This window comes from Leptidea sinapis, chromosome 29, assembly GCF_905404315.1.
Source record: "Leptidea sinapis chromosome 29, ilLepSina1.1, whole genome shotgun sequence".
Classification (NCBI taxonomy): domain Eukaryota; kingdom Metazoa; phylum Arthropoda; class Insecta; order Lepidoptera; family Pieridae; genus Leptidea; species Leptidea sinapis.
In genome coordinates this window covers 8,578,121-8,597,824 of record NC_066293.1, presented here as the reverse complement: position 1 = coordinate 8,597,824, position 19,704 = coordinate 8,578,121, and the positions used below count along the sequence as shown (strand labels likewise).

Here is a 19,704-nt window from a genome sequence, read left to right as displayed (position 1 = left end):
TATTTTCTATTTTTGAATTTTCAATATAGCATATCGTTAGTTCGTAGTTTGTTCTTAATTATTCGCTATAAATAATTGTTTGTTCTTTTGTTGTATATTTAAAAACAATTAAAAACATACCCTTTAGTTAGCCCCCGCCCCCTGTTAAGGGGGGGAAACGCCTACTATTTGGTTCTGGCACTCGCCGGCCGCTGCCGCGGCAGGCTACGCTCGGCTCATGCGTTGTTTTAACTGTTCTAACATAACCTAACCAATTTTAATGAATTGCATTTTTTTTTAATAAATAAATCGAGAACAAACAAATGTTTATAGAGAACAATCAAGAACAAATCGCGAACTAACGATGTAATAAAAAAAACAATTAAAAAATAAAAAAATCTGGGGGGCTAACTTTCTTGAGCTCCTCTCTACGCATTATGAGCAGTCTATTTAAAATCTAGCGCCATCTTGAGATTGGCCCCGAAAATAACTATATATATAAGCTCGAAATTATAAAATTAATTTTTAATGTTGTGACGCAATTAAATAACTAACTCTACTTTTTAATGTAGGTATTGCAATTTTTTACCATGTTGAAATTGCGCGTAGAGTTAGTTATTTAATTTTGCCACAACATAGAACATAAACGATAGGATTTAGTAGTGTTGGTATGAGTAATTGAGGTAATTGGGTGAGAGAAATAAAAAGCAATGTTTGCATATTATTTTTGTTTATCACATTCAAAATAGGAATTATAATCACTTATTGCACGTCAAAATCTACCACCCATTCAAAAGATACTGCCTCAGACCTGAGAAGAATGGGCGCAAGAAACTCAGCGGGCTTTTTTTTTAAATAAAATATGGATTACAATGTAATATGGTACAATAAAAATTCATAATTAAAGAGCTTGAGGGTGTTCGCTATAATCCCAGTCCGTGGTGTCATTAAGAAAATCGTTTATGCTATAATAACCTTTCCCACACAAACGTTTTTTAATAATTCTTTTAAATTTCGTAACACATTTGTTTTGTACATTTTCTGGGGTCATATTGTAGAAGCATATACATCGCGCAACAAAAGACTTACTCGACCCAACCGAGTAGTAGGCATAACAAGTTTATGTTTGTTCCTCGTGTTAACATTATGAATGTCACAGTTTCTAGAAAATTCCTCAATGTGCTTATGAACATACAAAACATTATCAAAAATGTATTGAGAAGCAACAGTCAAAATGTTTATTTCTTTAAGTTTTTCTCTTAATGATTCTTTAGGACCTAGGTTATAAATCGCGCGAATAGCCCTCTTCTGCAGCACAAAGATAGTATTAATATCGGCCGCACTGCCCCATAACAATATACCATAGGACATAAGAGCCTGTCCAGATGAAGCGTTTTACGCGCGAGTTCACTCGCGCGTTGACACTCGCGCGTAACCGAGGTACTAGAGCTACGTACATCCCGTCCAGATGCCTACGCGCGTTTCCTCACTCGCGCGTAAAACGCGTGCAATGAGCGGGACTCTCGACTCGCGCGTCCCATGCGCGAGCGCCGCGCGAGTCGAGGTACTCGGGGGCCTGTGCTGCGTCCAGTACTACGCGCGTGTCCGTGGCGAGTGGACGTATTTGGTTCAAAATGGAGCGTGATAACTTTGACACGGAACTTTTTATCGACGAAATTGAGAAAAGGGTAGCTCTATGGGACATGGAATCATCAGATTATTCTAATAGAACCATTAAACGTAGGAACTGGGAAGAAATAGTGGAAATTTTTTGTGAAGTTGGTGATTCCGAAGAGAAAAAAAAAACTTTAGGTAAGTAAATAATACTTTATTAAATAATATTATTATTTGCATAGATTTTACATTGTTAAACTATATCATTTTATCTTGCCAAGGGAGTTTGTCTTCGTTTACAAAATAATCAGCAAATCTATCTCTTATATTCAATGATCTCGCATTAGGCCTCACTGCCTCATTGTTCAAATTATTCAGAGATGTTTCGTAGAGAGTGTGATCATACCTATAGCCATCCCTTAACCTTACGTAGTTATGGAGAACACAACAAGCCTTAATTATGTTTATTGCAAATTCTATATCCACATTCAACGGTCTATGAAATATTCTCCATTTATTTACCAAGATGCCAAAGCAACATTCAATGTAACGCCGGGCCCTGGATAAGCGATAGTTGAAAATTTTTTTTTTGGTTGTTAGAGATCTACCGCAGTAAGGGCGCATTATATTTTCAGACAGACTAAACGCCTCATCTCCTACTATGACATGAGGTAAGGGGGTTGCATCTGTTTGCGATATTGGCTTTGGATCTGGAATATCTAAAGTTTTCTCGACAAGTTTTTTATATAAAATAGAGTCTTTAAAAATTGTGGAGTCATTACTTTTTCCATATGCGCCTATGTCCACTGCAATAAAACAATAATTTGCATCACATACGGCCAACAAAACAGTTGAAAAATAACTCTTATAGTTATAGTAAAGAGACCCAGAATCGTTAGGTTTTATAATACGGATATGCTTGCCGTCAATGGCACCGATGCAGTTTGGAAAATTTGTGTATTTTTGAAATTGTTTCGAAATTTCTTTCCATTTAGCTTTCGTTGGTTGTCTCATTACTATGTTTAGCAGTTTGTTCCACATGATGTAACAGGTTTTCTGTACTATTTCGATAACTGTAGACTTTCCTAATCTGTAGGCATAATGCAGATCCGCAAAATAACATCCTGTGGCCAAATATCTGAAAACAAAGTAAAATAATTATTATTATTTTATTTCGATCTTTTTATTATTTACAGGTACTTTATTGCAGAAGAAGTGGAAAGGGTTGCGTGATGGCTTTGTGAGAGAAATGAAGAAGAAGAAAACCACACCGTCTGGATCAGGAGCCTCCGGCAAAGCCAAATATATTTATTTTGAACGTTTGATGTTTCTCGAAAGATCGACACGGAATAAAATAACTGAGAGCAACATCAACACCGCGTGTGTTGCAACTGAAGAACAGGAGTTTTCTGGCGATGGGGAAGATGTGATGAGACCTCCACGTAGTCAGGCAAAAAAGAAGAAAAAACTAAATGCGGCTGACGAAGAATTCCTCTCAATCATAAAAACAAATTTAGCATCTGGGAATCAGCCACAGGCAACAAACCAAATAGAGTCAGATGATGACAAACTATTTTGTTTGTCCTTACACAAAGAGCTTCTTAAAGTACCAGAGGAAAACAGACTTCAAACAAAAATTGAATTAATGAAAGTACTTCAAGCTCAACAAGCTCTGTGTCTTAGACCTGCAGCAGCTCGTTCCGACTACCAACCTTCGACACAATATCATTACCAAACAGGAATGACACAACGTGGACAGAGATATTATTTTGGAGAAACAGGATATACCACAACAGACCCTTCAACATCTTCGTTTCCACCTGAAACCTTTTCGACTTACAATCGAGGTTATTGCACTGCGTCACGACCACCAACGACGTCTAGCTACAAACACCCTTCACCGGCATCTACACAAGATTCCAATGAATCTGAATTAATGGAACTATACGATAATTAAATTAAATCTTAAGTACCTACCTATATTATATAAGAATGATGATTCCTAATTTTTGTTAATTTTGTTTAAATTCTTTATTTTTGTTAATTGGGCTTATAATTGTTACTTAAGGTATTACTAAAGCAATAAAAAATATTACCTCAAAGTAATCACGAGTTTTTCTTCTGCAGAAACAGTATCCCGTACCATATAATTTTGACATGGAGACAAATCTTCTTTGATAATTTCTAGTAAATTATCAAACGATGCTATTGACATCCGAAAGTAGTTGAAAAACTTTTCACTATGTTCTCTGAGTTTTGGGTATAAAGTTATAAACATACTATGCGTCATTCTATCACGTAGAATGGGATGTACGTTAAATCGTCGACTTTCTCTTTGTTTACGACGTCTCCATCGACGGTATGCAAGCCACAACACAACCGCTGTATCCGAGTCCATGTTTATAACTGCTCAAATCCGTCTCCAACACATGCGCGCGAGAACGCGCGTGATACGCCGCATCTGGACGCAATACAAATCAAAACGCGCGAGTGAACTCGCGCGTAAAACGCTTCATCTGGACAGGCTCTAATACTATGAAAATAACTAAAGTATACTAATCTCGCCGTATCTATGTCAGTTAACCGTCTGATTTTCTTAACCGCATATGCTGCAGAACTAAGCCTATTCGCCAATCCTTCAATATGGGGGCCCCACTGCAATTTGGAATCAAGAGTAATGCCAAGAAATATAGCAGATTCCACTGGTTTTACCACCTCTCCATTTAATAAAATATTCGCATCTACATTTTTGGCATTTGGGCGCGGTGAATTTAATATATTTGGTTTTATGATTATTTAACAATAAGTTATTGGCGCTAAACCAGTACACGATGTCAGATAGAGCATTGTTTACTTCGTCATATAAAACTTGGCTTCGTTACACTTTGAATATAAGTGAAGTGTCATCCGCAAACAATACCACCTTGTGTTTTTTTTCTATAAGGTTAGGTAGATCATTTATATAAATTAGGAAGAGGAAGGGTCCAAGAATAGACCCTTGTGGTACCCCCATAGCGAGAGGAGTCCCAGGAGATCTCCTGCCATTCACCTCGACCCTCTGAATCCTATTATTTAAATATGAGATCAGAAGATCGAGTGCAGATCCTCTTATACCATAGTGGCATAGCTTCCTGACCAGCGTTGAATGTTGAAAACAATCAAAAGCCTTAGATAAATCACAGAAGATACCAAGTGCATTCTGTGATTCCTCCCAGTAGTCGAGCGTAAGTGAGTAAGCATTTGGCTTAAAATAATTTTTTCAAAAATTTTACTAAGGTTCGGCAACACTCACATATATGTGAGTGTTGCCGACCGTTATATATATATGACATATTCGGGTCAGAAGTGAGTCCCGATTTAAATATTGGTGTAATTTTACTATACTTCAGAAGGTCAGGAAACACGCCATGTTCAATACAGCTATTAAAAACTAGTGCTTGATATGGTGCTATGACGTCAATAACAGAACTTATTATTTTTACAGATATGCCCCATATATCAGCAGTTTTTTTCATTTCTAAGGATCTGAAAGTTTAATTATTTCTGCTGGGCTAACAAAAATGAATTTGAAATTTTGTTTACATTCCTTAACATTTTCCAAAAGAAGTGACTCGGCAAAACTGGTGGAGGAGACAAGGGTGCTTGAGATGGAACCTGGAATGTCAGAAAAAAAATTCTCAAAAGCAGAAGCTACTTCCTGCTCAGAGTGGATTTTTGTATTGTTTATTATTAGATTATATTCAAACTTGCAGTCTTTTGCTCTTCCAGATTCCTAGTTAATAACTTTCTGTTGAAGCTATTGCTTAAATGTAAACGCAACCTAAAAGTTTATTTTGTCTGTGCTCAGTGTGACATATGTAATGTCAAATAGACGTCAGCCCTTTAACTTCCTGTTCTCTGCTAATGGTCATTGGTAATGTACGTACTTGTCTTGTTTGTTATCGCTCATAGTATTAAAATCAAGTGTAATCTCATCGCAGTGTTTTTATTCCTATCATTTTTCCTAACATGGTAGCAGAGCGTGGTTGGGAGAATAGGAAAAAATATTTATTTCGGCGAGATTACGCGTACCAATTTTTCATCACGCACGCGTTACTTCGTTGCTTCGGTGAACAACATGGCGTCCCCGCTTGCACAAGGTATGGAGAAACTAAAAGGGGCAGAAAACTACTCCACTTGGAAGTTTACTATGCGCATGCTATTAATTCACGAGGAATTGTGGGACTTCGTTGAAACCAATAACGAAAGCGACAAAAATAAAGGTGAGAAAGCGTTGGCGAGGATCGCGCTCTCTGTGGCACCGACGGTAATACCGTACATCCGTTCTGCCAAAACCGCGTTTGAGGCGTGGAACATACTGAAAAAGGCTTATGAAGGACGTGGTCTGAGCAGAAGATTGGGCCTGCTGCGGAGTCTTTTCAGCACCAAGTTGAGTGAAAATCCCTCGATGGAGTCATACCTACACAAAATTAAGGAGATTTCTCACCAACTGGAGGAAATAGAATCACCTCTGGATGATGAATTTGTTGCAGTGATAATGTTGAGTGGACTCACAGAAGACTACGACCCGCTCATCATGGCAATTGAGAATTCTAGTTCCAAGTTGACGACCGATACCATCTCCTCTAAACTATTACAAGAGGTACAAAGGCGTGAAGACAAGAACGAAGGTGGTACAGCCTTAGTCACCACACACACACAGAAACAATTCAAATGTTTTAAGTGCAACGGCAAAGGACACCTTTCTCGGAACTGTCCGGAGAGAAAGATTGCAACTGCAAGCAACTACAGTAGCAGCCTGGGAACGAGGCATCCACCGAGGAGCTCGCAGAAGAAGGTTCCTGTTAAAAACAAGGCGCTTGTGACGGCTCTCTCTGTGAATGTGAATAGTAACAAGTGGTACATTGATTCCGGAGCCACTAATCATATGTGTAACAGTGCAAAAGTGATGGTAGGATGTGATCCGAAAAAAACAGTGGATGTGTGCATTGCAAACGGTGCAAAGCTATCCACTGCGGGGTTAGGTCAAGTAAAAGTGCAGCTGAAAGACTGTGTAAGGACAATAAGTGATACTTATTATGTTCCTAATTTAAGTACTAATTTGTTGTCAGTCAGTGCCATGACCAAAAAAGGTTATATTGTTACTTTTGATAGTACATCATGTACTATCTATGATAATAACGAGATTTTAGCTACAGGTACCCATGTCAATGGTGTCTATCAGCTAGATACTGTGTCTGATAGCGTTTGTACTGCAGAGGAACAGGAGTGCAGTATGATGGCATCAGCTGCGGCAGACTTGAAATCCCAGGAAGTGTGGCACAAGCGGCTCGGTCACCTTAATCTAAGAAGTATGCAACTTTTGCAAAAAGGTATGGCAATTGGCGCTCATTTTAATACTTCTGATTTTCAGCAATGTGTGTCTTGTGTTGAAGGAAAGCAAAGTAGACTCCCTTTTCCTAAGAAATCAAGTAGTAGAGCGACAGAAGTGCTGGGTTTAATACATACAGACTTATGTGGTCCCATACAGGTTCCCTCTATAAGTGGTGCTAGGTACATACTTAGTTTCATCGATGACTACACAAGAAAGCAGTTTGTCTATTTTTTGAAATCAAAAAATGAAACTTTTGCTAATTTCAAAAAATTCAAAGCCCTTGTGGAGAATGAAACTGGGAAGAAGTTAAAAGTTCTTAGAAGTGATAGAGGCGGAGAATATATGAGTTCTAAATTTAAGGAATACCTAAAGACCTGCGGGATCAAACACCAGAAGACCATCCCCGACTGCCCACAACAAAATGGCGTCGCGGAACGGGCCAATAGGACGGTGATGGAGAAGGTTAGATGCATGCTGCGTGACGCTGGACTGGAAAAGAAATTCTGGGCAGAGGCAGTGAACACAGCAGTCTACTTAAAGAACCGCAGTCCTACCAAGGCCGTTCCTGGTGAAACCCCCGAGGAGAAGTGGACAAACAAGAAGGTAAATCTAAACCATTTAAGAATTTTTGGTTGTGTAGCTTATTCTATGGTAAAGAATAGGAGGAAACTTGATCCTAAAAGCAAACCATATATTTTTGTGGGATACAATGAAGAGTCGAAAGGCTACCGACTAATAGATACTGAGAACCACAGAAACTGTGTCAATTCTCGCAATGTTGTGTTCATAGAAAATAAATTTTGGAACAAAGACATGTCACATGATGATAGTTTCAAGCAACATCCTATTGTTGACATCAACAGTCTGATTTCTAATGAAATTCAGCAATCAGAATCATCCACTGTGAGTTCTGATCAATCTGATGACATGAGATTATCACAGAGAGAGGAACAGAGGATCAGCATGATCACACTGTATGATTCTGAGAGCGATAACACAAGTTCTGAAACGGAGAACTGTTTGGATTATACTTACGTTCCAGGAGATGACACGCTGGCTCAAGCAGAGCAGGAAGACACCTCCTACGAAGAAGCTGATGGGTCCTGCCTAATTGCTAATTTTGTGGCACTGGCTGATGGTTACCCTGATGATCCGCAGACTGCAACCGAAGCACTGAAGGGACCGGATTCAGACAGTTGGCGGAGGGCAATGACAGATGAGTATAATTCATTCATTAAGAACAAATGTTGGACTTTGACAAAACGTAAACCTGGCCATAAGCCCGTTCAATGTAAATGGATTTTTAAAAGGAAATATGGTGCTAATGGTGAGCTCATAAAATTTAAAGCTCGTTTGGTTGCCAAAGGTTATACCCAGAAATATGGTATAGATTACCAGGATACTTTTTCACCTGTAGTAAGGTACTCCACAATAAGAATGCTTCTTGCTCTAGCAGCAGAATACAACTTGGATTTGGAACATCTTGATGTGAAAACTGCTTTTCTCAATGGAGATCTTGAGGAAACAGTATACATGGAGCAACCAGAGTGTTTCAAGGTTAAAGGGAGCGAAGATATGGTATATAAGCTCGACAAGGCTGTGTACGGCCTTAAACAAGCTTCCAAGTCTTGGTACGATAAAATTACTAAGGTGCTCTGTGACAAATTAAAGTTCTGCCGCTTGACTTCTGAGCCATGCGTATTCTTTAAGTGTGAAAATGGATCAATGATGATCATAGCGTTGTATGTGGACGACTTGATTGTATTTTCATCACCAGATTTTCAAGGAAAGGATAAAATAAAGAAGGAACTACAGGAGGAATTCGAAATCACTGATCTAGGGCCAGCTCAGCATGTACTTGGCATGAAGCTGATGAGGGAAGATAACAAAATTTACCTAAATCAGTCGAACTACATCCAGAAGGTACTGAAAAAGTTTCGCATGGAGGACTGCAAACCAGCTGCAACACCCATGGAGACAGGTCTTAAACTTACCAAAGAACCCAAGCAGCACTGTTGCTCTGTCAAGCACTGAAGCAGAGTACATGGCGTTGTCAGACACATGTAAGGAAGCTTTATTTATTAGAAAATTTTTATTTGAAGTTTTTGGTACCATGGCTAAAATCACGATTTATAATGACAATCAATCTGCTATTAAGTTATGTAAAAGTTTTGTATTTCATTCCAGAACAAAGCACATTGATATACGTCATCATTTTATTAAAGAAATTGTTAATAAAGGTGTTGTTGAAATAAAATACTTGTCAACTGCAAATATGTTAGCAGACATATTAACTAAAGCACTTTGTAAAGAAAAGCATAATTATTTCACAAGTCAGTTGCTAACAAGTTCATAGGTTAACTTATAATGTTTGTGTTTTAACTGAACTAAGTTAGAATGTAACTTTGTTAAGTTGTAGTTTATGTTTAGCTTGCGTTTAAGGGCCAGTGTTGAAGCTATTGCTTAAATGTAAACGCAACCTAAAAGTTTATTTTGTCTGTGCTCAGTGTGACATATGTAATGTCAAATAGACGTCAGCCCTTTAACTTCCTGTTCTCTGCTAATGGTCATTGGTAATGTACGTACTTGTCTTGTTTGTTATCGCTCATAGTATTAAAATCAAGTGTAATCTCATCGCAGTGTTTTTATTCCTATCATTTTTCCTAACACTTTCCAAGTCATTTTTATTTTATTTGAAGCATTTTTGATTATTTCTCTAATATGCATTGACTTAGCAATAGTACATACTTTCTTAAATAATTTTGAATATTTTTCACATATACAAGGAAAGATGCATCATGATTACATGATGATCTCTCACTATATAGTTCATATAACCGTTGTCTGCTTTTATGAATACCAGCTGTTGCCCAGTTGTTAAATAACAAGAGACCACCCGAATTGACTGTCTTTGAAGTAAATATAGAAGCAAACTCTGTTTTAATTATTTTAAATAACTTACCATACATCTCATTTGGAGTACTGTTATAATTCAAATACAAGTTTTAGAGTTTTTCTGAAACATTGCCTCTATATTTCTCCATTCGCCTATTGTTTACCGGAACAAACATAAACTTTTTAGTTGAAGTACATTTGTTTCCTTCAATATTAAAAGAGGCTAATTGACCAAAGTGGTCTGAGCTCAGTTAACTAATTATTGATTGAGAAATAGGTTTATAATTAGTAAAAATATTATCAATACAGCTTTTAGAGGTGCTGGTTACTCTAGTAGGTTCTAAGAAAATATTAGATAAATTATATGATTTAAACAAAGATTTGAATCTAATACTTGTGGTGGATTTTTCTAATAAGTTAATATTAAAGTCACCACAAATCATAATATATTTCTTAGATTCTGATAATTTTGATAGAACCTCCTCCAATACACTCTCAAATAACTCATATAATGCATCGGGGGTCTGTATATGCTTACAACAATGGCACACTCAAGCTCTGCACAGGCTATTTCAATGGTACGTTCAACAGAGAGGCCCACAACATCTTTACGGTCTTTGAATTTAAATGATTTACTTATAAGTATAAGAGAGCCGCCACGTGTTGCCTTTTCTCTGTTAAACACACCTGCCACCCGATGACCACTGGAGTTAAAAATGAGCTCATATTTTCTAAGCCAGTGTTCAGTAAGACATAAGATATCAATATTTTCATGGTTCATTAGTAACTCCAATTCCAGTTCATTACCTAACAATCCTTGCATATTTTGGTGCATCAGGTTTATAACTTTACAATTATTATGTTTATTATTATATACATTGTGTATTTATAATATTGATAGAGGAGTCCCCTATTGTCTTATTGACAAATTTAAATAATTTGGAACATATTCCAAACGAGAAACTAAACTATAAGACTGCTCAATAGAAGCAGTGTTAATCGACTTACTAACCTGCTCAATTGAAGCAGGACCGGGTTGCCAAATAATTGGCTGAGTTATAAAATAAATAAAAGGATAGCGATTTAGCTATCTGTCTTTTATAAAAATTAGATAGGTGTAACCTATCAAATGTCAACATTTTAATGTCACATAATATTGTTGGGCAGCTGTTTTTGTTTCATCTTCACCCTCATAATATTTTAATTTTCCGGACAAGATTCGATTGATCGAACTGCACCAACTATACAAAATAACATTTACAGTTGTGTTATTAAAATATTGTTTTAACTTTTCTTTATGTGCGGTGCAGGTTAAAAGGATAATCTACCATAACATCTGCTATTAATATAATACGCTTTTTTATATGTTTTTGGGTATATGAAATCAAAATCAGATTATTCATATTCGTAGGTCACGGAAATGACACTTACGATTGTCAAAAAAAAAAATAAAAATAATTTTCTTATTGAATCTACGGCTACTTCGTAAAGGGTTGAGCTAATGAGAAGAAGTAGCAAGAATCTCATTGCCACTCTTTTATATCTAGATTTACAAATCATTTCAAATTACAATATTTTATGTAAAATGACGCAACAGACACACTCAAACGTCAAATAGTCAATGTCTTACACAAGTAAGTCAAAAAAGTAAATGTAAATTAATACAAAAGTTATTGAGTACAGTAGCTGCATCATCCACATATACCATAAATAAATATGTATATCCATATATATACACGCAATAACTTTTAAGAGTCTCCGGCAACAGTATCATCCTGCCACCACAAGCAGCGCCCGTTCACGAGCATGACACATGAGCCAACCATCGCCTCCCTCAACCATATATCTGTTTTTAAGAACCCACTTATTATATTTTGAATGTCATTGAGGCAATTTTCGAATTCTTGATTTGGATAACATAACCAATTTTTATTATTCTATTCTATTGCTTTTATATAATCATTTTTATTTCTATCATTTTTGGTTTTTTAGATGCTTTCAACTGCATTCTTAAAAATAGTTGATCTGGTTTTTTAAATTTTGACCTTGCTTTGAAAGATTGTCCTTTTCTTCGCAAGCGCGATATTTCTGCTTGAAGATGCTTGATCTTTGTGCGCTGTGCAGCCATTACATCTGTGAAAGAATGTTTCATTTACAAATTGTATAGTAGATTAAGTCTTAAAGTCAATATACATAAAAATGAATTGCTGTTCGTTAGTCTTGATAAAACTCAATCGATTTGGCTAATTTTGGTCTTGAATTTTTTGTAAGTCCAGTAAAGGTTTTGATATGAAGAAGAATTTAATATGTACAACACGACGTCCGTCGGGTCAGCTAGTAATGAATAAAAATATATTCAAAATTTCAGACATTAGCTGTTCTAAATCCTATCAGGTACCAATGCTGCCTTCATCAAAAAATACATATATGGCTAAATAGTCTTATGTTATGTCATGCATTAATCTGCTGTTATAAAATTACTGTCACATTTATGGTAAATGTTTGTTAAATAAAGAACTTTCGAATTTCTTATTATGTTTAATTTCTTATGTGTGTTGTAATATTACATCAAAGCCCGCCACCGTCAGGTGTGCTACTCCCTAACTTTGCTGACTCATATACTACAAAATAAATGATGGGCAATTACAAAAATCTTGCTGATTTTTGTCCCCAGCTCCGGGACTATGAGGGAACTACTTTGCCCACCCAGACAAAAGATTATAAACTATGCCAAATTTCATACAAATATATTCAGCACTTTTTGGATAAAAAGTATAAAAACAATATTTTCAAAAGAAATCAGAATCTTTCCCATTTGTAATGTTATTATAATAATATTAATACATACCTTTTAGAGCTGTTCTTTTAGGCTTGCTAATAACACTATAATTATGTTCCAGCATCAAGCACTTTGCTGAAACACATTGTTGAGATGCATCTGAAATTGGAAATAATACTTATGTAGTTTGTTACCCACTTTGTCAGAGTGAATTTTAACTATACCTTTCAAATCATTTCAATCAGATGATAATGGAGAAAAATTAAAATAAAACCAAAAATCAAATCATAATGAAGTAGCACACAGAAAATGTACAACCAGGGCAGCAATTCTTAAGAGTCTAGAGCTCAAATTAAATCACAGGTTGAAATAAGCTGTCAAACAAAACCATTATAGAAAAAAAGACATACCGACACTACTAGCAAAATTTAAAATTATATAATTTTGGTTTTATTTTTATTTATGGTTTAGTTGTGTATGATAGATAGAAATTTATTATATTATATTTTGGTATGTGTTCAAAACAAAATATAATCATTAATTTATATATTTATTATTATTGATAATAGCCAACAAATTGAAAAAAATATGTGAATTTTACCTGCAGGCACAGGTTGGAATGTTGTTGAAGTTGATCCTTTTTCTAAAATAAAGTTGCTCACATACGGCTCTGTAAATAATAAATATAATAATAGATTAATGATTATTTGTACGCCACAGCACGCAGGCAAGGAACGGAGAACTTTTATTGTGATTTTTAAAATCTTATGTAAATGAAATGAAAACATGACATTAAGATCAAATCTGGGATTTTCAATCAATAACATTTTATGGGCCCAAGATTTTAAAATTACAACCATGATATACATCAAAATTTTGTACGTGTGTGTCCATAAATATTAATAATTTTAAGAAGATACATAAATGCATTTATTTTGACAGATTTTTATCAGCAATTGAGTTTGTGTTAAAATATGTCTATAAAATAGTATTTGTTCTCTGTATGCATACTGTTTAATCTACGTCATTCTTTTAGTCTTTGTCAGAGTATAGACAATGTATACTTCATAGAATCTGTTCTTTTTAGCCCTTCACCGTAATGGAAGCTACACGAAACTCTTGTTAAATAAGTTATAATTAAAAATACATCTTGCATAAAAACACTTTACTAATTTCAACTTAATATTCTTTCTGAATATTTTATTCAAAATAGGATATAATATCACTTACAGAAAGTCAATACTACCTATTGGAAAAAGTATACCTCAGACCTGAGAAGAAAGGGCATAAGATACTCAGGGGGCTTCTTTTTTTTGCATAAAAATTTGGTAACAATGTTAAATCATACAAAAAAAATATTATTTAATACCCTGAGGGTGGCCACTCCATGCCATTTCTGTGGTATCATTAAGAATGTCAGTTATGTTATAGTAACCTTTACGACACACACATTTATTAATAATTGCAATACTCTTTTGGTATAAATTACATCATGATAGGTCAAGTTGTAAATTTTCATTTAAAACAATGGGAATGAGTTATTTGCCACTTCTTCTCATCTCAAGCTTTTTCAAAGTAGTGATAAATGGAAAAATGTATAATTTTTGACATTCATAATATATAATAAAGTGAATAAAATATTGTAAATAAGTTTTAAAAATTATTTACCTGAACAGTCTTGCTGTATTATTGTAGGCAGTAAATGTTTTGTGGATGAAGCTTGTCCTAAGATTACGTCTTGACTCTGAACTTGTCCTAAAAATTAATGTGAATATGTAAAGGTTATGTTTTATCAATTTAATGATTTACACTGATAATGAACCAGTTTCAGGTAGAAATGCAACCATTGAATTTTGTAATCACAACTGTGTAAGAAAATCAGGTGTTTCCATAATGATACAATATACCTTCAAAAAAACCATAAACTCAACAAAGATTCTTAGTGGTGTGACTAAATCTGACAGAATAAGGAATAGAATAGAATATTAACTCAATATGTGTTAAATTAGGGGACTTACCAGGCACATGAAGCATCGGAACTGCCAATGTGTTAAGCCGTTGATTACGATTTCTGTGTTTGTCAGAAAAGTGTATATCACAAATTCTCTTCTTCTTATATATATCAAAATCAGATGTTTCAGGGTTTCCACCAACAAGACTGACCCAAGTTTTAAACTGCTCAGGAAATTTGATAGCATCTGGGAAACGATGCATTGGAATCTCTGAAAATAATAAATAACATTATTAAATAAATTGAGTGACTGTTAAAGCCATCAGACAAATTGTGATAACCTAGTATTGGGCTAGGCTGAAGTCTGACATAAGGTGATTAGAGGGATTGGAGTTTAATCTTTGGGGCAAGATACAGAAAACCGGTATGTTTATAATAGTTTTAACCATGATTGCAAATTCAATCTACGGACCGGTAGTAGAATCTGAGAGTAGAACCAACCTTATATGATACTTTATTTATCACTAGATTAGTCAATAAACTATACTGTTAAGATTTAAGAGAATAATTTACTTACTACGGAGCGCACAACCGAAAGCACAACGTCTCGGCATTGCACCAAAGTTTATATATTCCACAAGCAAAAGTGTCTCTATCACAAAAAGTAGAAATTCACAGAATAAGGAGATTTTTGGAGTGAATTCGCAACAGCAAGGCTCGACTAGACGCACTTCCACTTCGATTTCAATACCAAAAATATGCAAAATGGAACACGAGAGCTACGCGCAAACGCTAGAAGTAACCGCCATTTTATGACCAGTGAGCAGGGGTGGGACAGACGTCTTAAAGTGACGTTTACAGAAGACTGTAGTGCCATCTGTTAGTTGGCCCGAAAATATAAGCTTTGGCAGCCGTCACTCGCTTTGAAACCTTTCAACTTTTATTTATTTGGGTTACTACCCAGCATCCACTGGTCATAAAATGGCGGCTACGCCTAGCGTTTGCACATGTATGTACCTCTCGTGTTCCATTTTGCATATTTACACTACTAAATCTATCCTTTATGTTCTATGTTGTGACAAAATTAGATAACTAACTCTACGCGCAATTTCAACATGGTAAAAAATTGCAATACCTACATTAAAAAGTGGAGTTAGTTATTTAATTGCGTCAGAACATTAAAAATGAATTTTATAATCTTGAGCTTATATATAGTTATTTTCGGGGCCAATCTCCAGATGGCGCCAGCTTTCAAATAGACAGCTCATAATGCGTAGAGAGGGCTCTCTTTTCCCTATATATTATTATACTCTTTGCCAGTGGGTAGTGGCCAGTGACACAATTCTATTCTTCCTACTGTGGCTTCTGTGGAAGATATACCACAGATTTGCTACTATGGCACTACAGTTTTCTGAAAACGTCACTTTAAGGCGTCTGTCCCACCCATACTAAACTGAATTAAAATTTTTACTGAGGCAGTCCCGCCTCTTTTTACGTACCTAGTATTTACATCCTAGGTACGAGGAAGGATCCATACTCCATAGTCGTCGAGGAAGCAATTGTTGTGAATACTACGGGTCATTCAGTAGGTTTAGAGCACACAACAGTTTAAAAACATCTCTTTAAACTGTTCTGTGGTTTAGAGGATCGAAATGTCAAATTATTTGCGTTCGGGACGAAACTACGGAGCGAATGGAACCATAGTAGGAAACTTCGTTTTTCGTTGAATAACAGTAGACCGGTTGTGATGAAATTACGTTCCGATTTAGAGAAAACGTACCATGCATTGTAACAAGACGGAACGGCAATTGTTCGGAGATGTTAATACTGCAAAATTTTGACGTTTGGTTGAATTGACAACTTAAAAAATCAATATCCGGACGACCGAGCTCTGCTCGGATTTTAAGGTTGTACAAGACTTGAAGAATAAATAGGACATCTGGATTTGAACCGGGGTCTTGTGCTTTTCGGATCACGTCATGTCCCTTCTGAGCTATTAAAGTCTTGTATATAGTGGCGAAATTTACTTTTGTATTCTAATGTTATTGTAGCTGCTCTCATTAAAACACGGATAAAAACATTTTTTTAATTTGAAACCTAGATCGATTCATCGCCTCTGAAATCCCCTGTATACTAAATTTTATGAAAATCGTTGGAGCCGTTTCTATATATATATATATATATATATAATCTGAATATATATATCAAAAGAATTGCTCGTTTAAAGATATAAAATATAGATAACCCTTTTTAATAGTAATAGATTTATTCTACTATTGGTACAATATTGGTAACTTCGAGCGAGCATGTTATTCAAATGTCGCTAACGCGCGGCTCCGATCCAGTTATGGTTCAGTTAACGTTCTCGGGAAATGATAGGAGAATACGAATCTAGAGCAAACCGTGGATAGTCAAAGTCAAAATCAATTAACTTTATTCAATCAGGCTTAAACTAATTTTGCGCTTTTAAGCATCACTACAAATATTTCTTTTTAATTACTGAATTTACTATATTATGTTCGTAAAAAGTTGAGCTCGTGATAAAAAACATACAAGTTACTCAACGGCCACTCTTTTCAATCAAATATAGTATTTTACAATGGCGGTAATATAGATGACAAATTACTTTGTAAGGTGCTGCATCCAATATGTGAGATATGTTTAAATAATAATGTAAATCATTTCATAAAAACTAAGAAAGAATTAACTGTATAAATATAAATTAACGTGTAATGGATGCATCAACCTTTAGAGCTTGAATTCATTGTGTAAGGATGCTACGTGAACATGATGGTTGTGATTACTGTCATAATCAATGATATTATATACAATAAAGAGGTAGATAACGCACTAGCGCGCGCAAAATGTTGCAGACAAATTCAGACAATTGTCGTAATTTCATTTAGTCGGCTAATAGCAGCGAGCTAAGCGGAACGTTTTCGTGGCGTGACAATAATAATCTAGATTGCCAAACTGTGTGTTAAGAAAATGTAAAAAGTATGTTTTCAAGATATATAAAAGTGAAGGTATTTCATACCATGCGAAATTATATAAAAGAACGTCGTGTTTGTATTTTATCGCGATTTTATTTCTTATTTACAAATAAATCTCGAATTATTAACACGGTGGTTCGAGCAAGATAGAGAATATGATGTCAACTGCAGCGCGACAAGGACAAATAGTAGGTGTCATAGATTAATCAACCAGAAGTGAAATCGTAGGCAAAATACATAGCGTTTGTAACCGCTTGATTGCGGAACTTGAGTTTTCTAGTTAGTTAGTGAGTGTCTTTCTTAAATAATATTATGATGATTATAATAAGTTCTGGCTTTCAAAGTCTTATAATAAAGGTGGTATAGAATGTGATTAGTAATAGCAGGCTATTTGATATTTTATTAGTACTAAATCTTGGAATGTATGTAATGTACCAGGAGGTCTACTCGCAAAATCGACAACGACACATTTGGAACGATACGATAATACTCCGAATATACGGCAACTACACAGGGTAGTTGCTGCTGCGGGATGATCGAGGTAGTATATTTTAGGACAATTTAGGAAATGAAGTAAAAAAGGCGTCGTTGCAGTGAATGTAATACGAAATTTAATATTTATTTAATAAACAAGTGCGTATAGCTGAACTATCAAACTACAAAAACAAGTTTTAGGGTAGGTAGCGGACGTAGGTAGACAGTAAATGCTATCTGCTTGCGTAGGAGTTTTTTCAATAACACTGCCCTTTTGGTATATCCCTTGCTAACTGCAGAAGAATCAATGGATCAAATTCAAATATTTGTATTCAAAATAAGTTCCAGTTCTTTACCTAACAATCCTTGCATATTTTGGTGCATCAGGTTTATAACTTTACAATTATTATGTTTACTATTACTTGTACATTGTGTATTTATATTGCTAGAGGATATATAATATACCGTTGTCTTATTGACTAATTTAAATAATTTGGAACATATTCCAAACCAGAAACTAAATTATAAGACTGCTCAATAGAAGAAATTCAGATCATTTTCTGTTTCTCCCGTTATCTTATTGTAATAAACCCTTAACAAAAATACATTAATAAATCATATAATATACAGGAAATAATAATTATAAACATAAATCTTTTTGGGAGCCGTCGCGTCGTTGGTAAAATTGTAAAAATGGAACCCTTACTGTTATTACATTTCGGTTTTGTTTTGATATGTCAGTATGTTTTTTATTATTTTATGTACAAATAATTTATATAATTAATATAGCTATATATAATAATCAATATTATTTTTTTTTAAATCAATAACACCTAATTTACCTAATTTAAATGTAGTTTTACTACTTTATAACTTTTATTACATGAACTTATGAATTAATCGTATTTTAGGCATAAATTACGGCGTACGGTAAAAAATCATATCTAGTGAATGATTCTGTGTTTTTGCTATGCAAATACGAAGCAATTAGCAAATTAGACTTATCTCTTTTTCACTTGCGATAATTGCATTTACTATCCTTCTTTGACGTGTAATCGTAATGTAGTGTGCTATTGCAATGTTAAATTATTCATGTTGCGTTTGTGTATCATTTACAAACACCGAATGTTGTCTAGGTAACCTATCTATACTTTTAAATATCATTGGTCATAATTAGTAATTGCATCCAACAAATACAATGATATTAACTATAATAGGTCAACCTGGCACCATAATCAAATCAAAGGTCTATCCAGAGGTCAATGTACGTCGTCTGTATAGTCTCTCTAAGTATATTTATTTAAATTTTTATTTGGTTTGAAAATTTCACTTTTTAAATTTAAAGTTTTTAATTAAATAATTAATTATGCAATAGTTCTGTGGACTAGTATTACATATATTTTTATTTATTTCATTCAGACCATACTGTATATGATCCGAACTGAATGTCAACGATTTTGAAATGACGTGAATAGCACCGCTGGACTCGCGGGCGTCGTGAAGATGCACCAACGCAAATACTGAGCTATATCATCTGTGTATGCTGCTCAGATAAGGTCAAATGGTTAATAACCGCAGCATTGCTTATAAACAATAAGATGGGGCCTTAGTGAATAAATATATTTACTTAGATTAAGGATTGGTC

General features: G+C 35.0%; 2 protein-coding genes across 2 annotated transcripts in view; both read right to left on the bottom strand.

Moving 5' to 3' along the window:
• LOC126973411 (uncharacterized) overlaps positions 1 to 15,369 on the bottom strand; it is a 139,271-nt gene extending 123,902 nt beyond the window's left edge. The window contains exons 1-6 of the mRNA XM_050820674.1: positions 15,170 to 15,369; positions 14,660 to 14,863; positions 14,310 to 14,396; positions 13,243 to 13,311; positions 12,711 to 12,800; positions 11,908 to 11,995 (exon numbers count right to left, since the gene is read on the bottom strand). Coding sequence (XP_050676631.1) covers positions 11,908 to 11,995; positions 12,711 to 12,800; positions 13,243 to 13,311; positions 14,310 to 14,396; positions 14,660 to 14,863; positions 15,170 to 15,206 — 575 coding nt within the window. The 5' untranslated portion in view covers positions 15,207 to 15,369. The remainder of the gene's footprint in view (positions 1 to 11,907; positions 11,996 to 12,710; positions 12,801 to 13,242; positions 13,312 to 14,309; positions 14,397 to 14,659; positions 14,864 to 15,169) is intronic.
• On the bottom strand, positions 1,793 to 4,135 carry LOC126973403 (uncharacterized). The gene is made up of 2 exons (XM_050820663.1): positions 3,690 to 4,135; positions 1,793 to 2,731 (listed from the first exon to the last, which is right to left on the bottom strand). The coding sequence occupies exons 1-2, from the start codon at positions 3,989 to 3,991 to the stop codon at positions 1,852 to 1,854; spliced, it is 1,182 nt and encodes a 393-aa protein (XP_050676620.1). The 5' UTR covers positions 3,992 to 4,135; the 3' UTR covers positions 1,793 to 1,851.
• Positions 15,370 to 19,704: the final 4,335 nt, after the last annotated feature.

What these genes read in the sequence shown, in the direction of transcription:
- LOC126973403 (XM_050820663.1), bottom strand. Translation starts at nt 3,991, where the DNA reads ATGGACTCGGATACAGCGGTTGTGTTGTGGCTTGCATACCGTCGATGG. An exon ending in AAACTCGTGATTACTTTGAG is followed by an intron (nt 2,732 to 3,689) that starts GTAATATTTTTT and finishes CTTTGTTTTCAG; the next exon opens with ATATTTGGCCACAGGATGTT.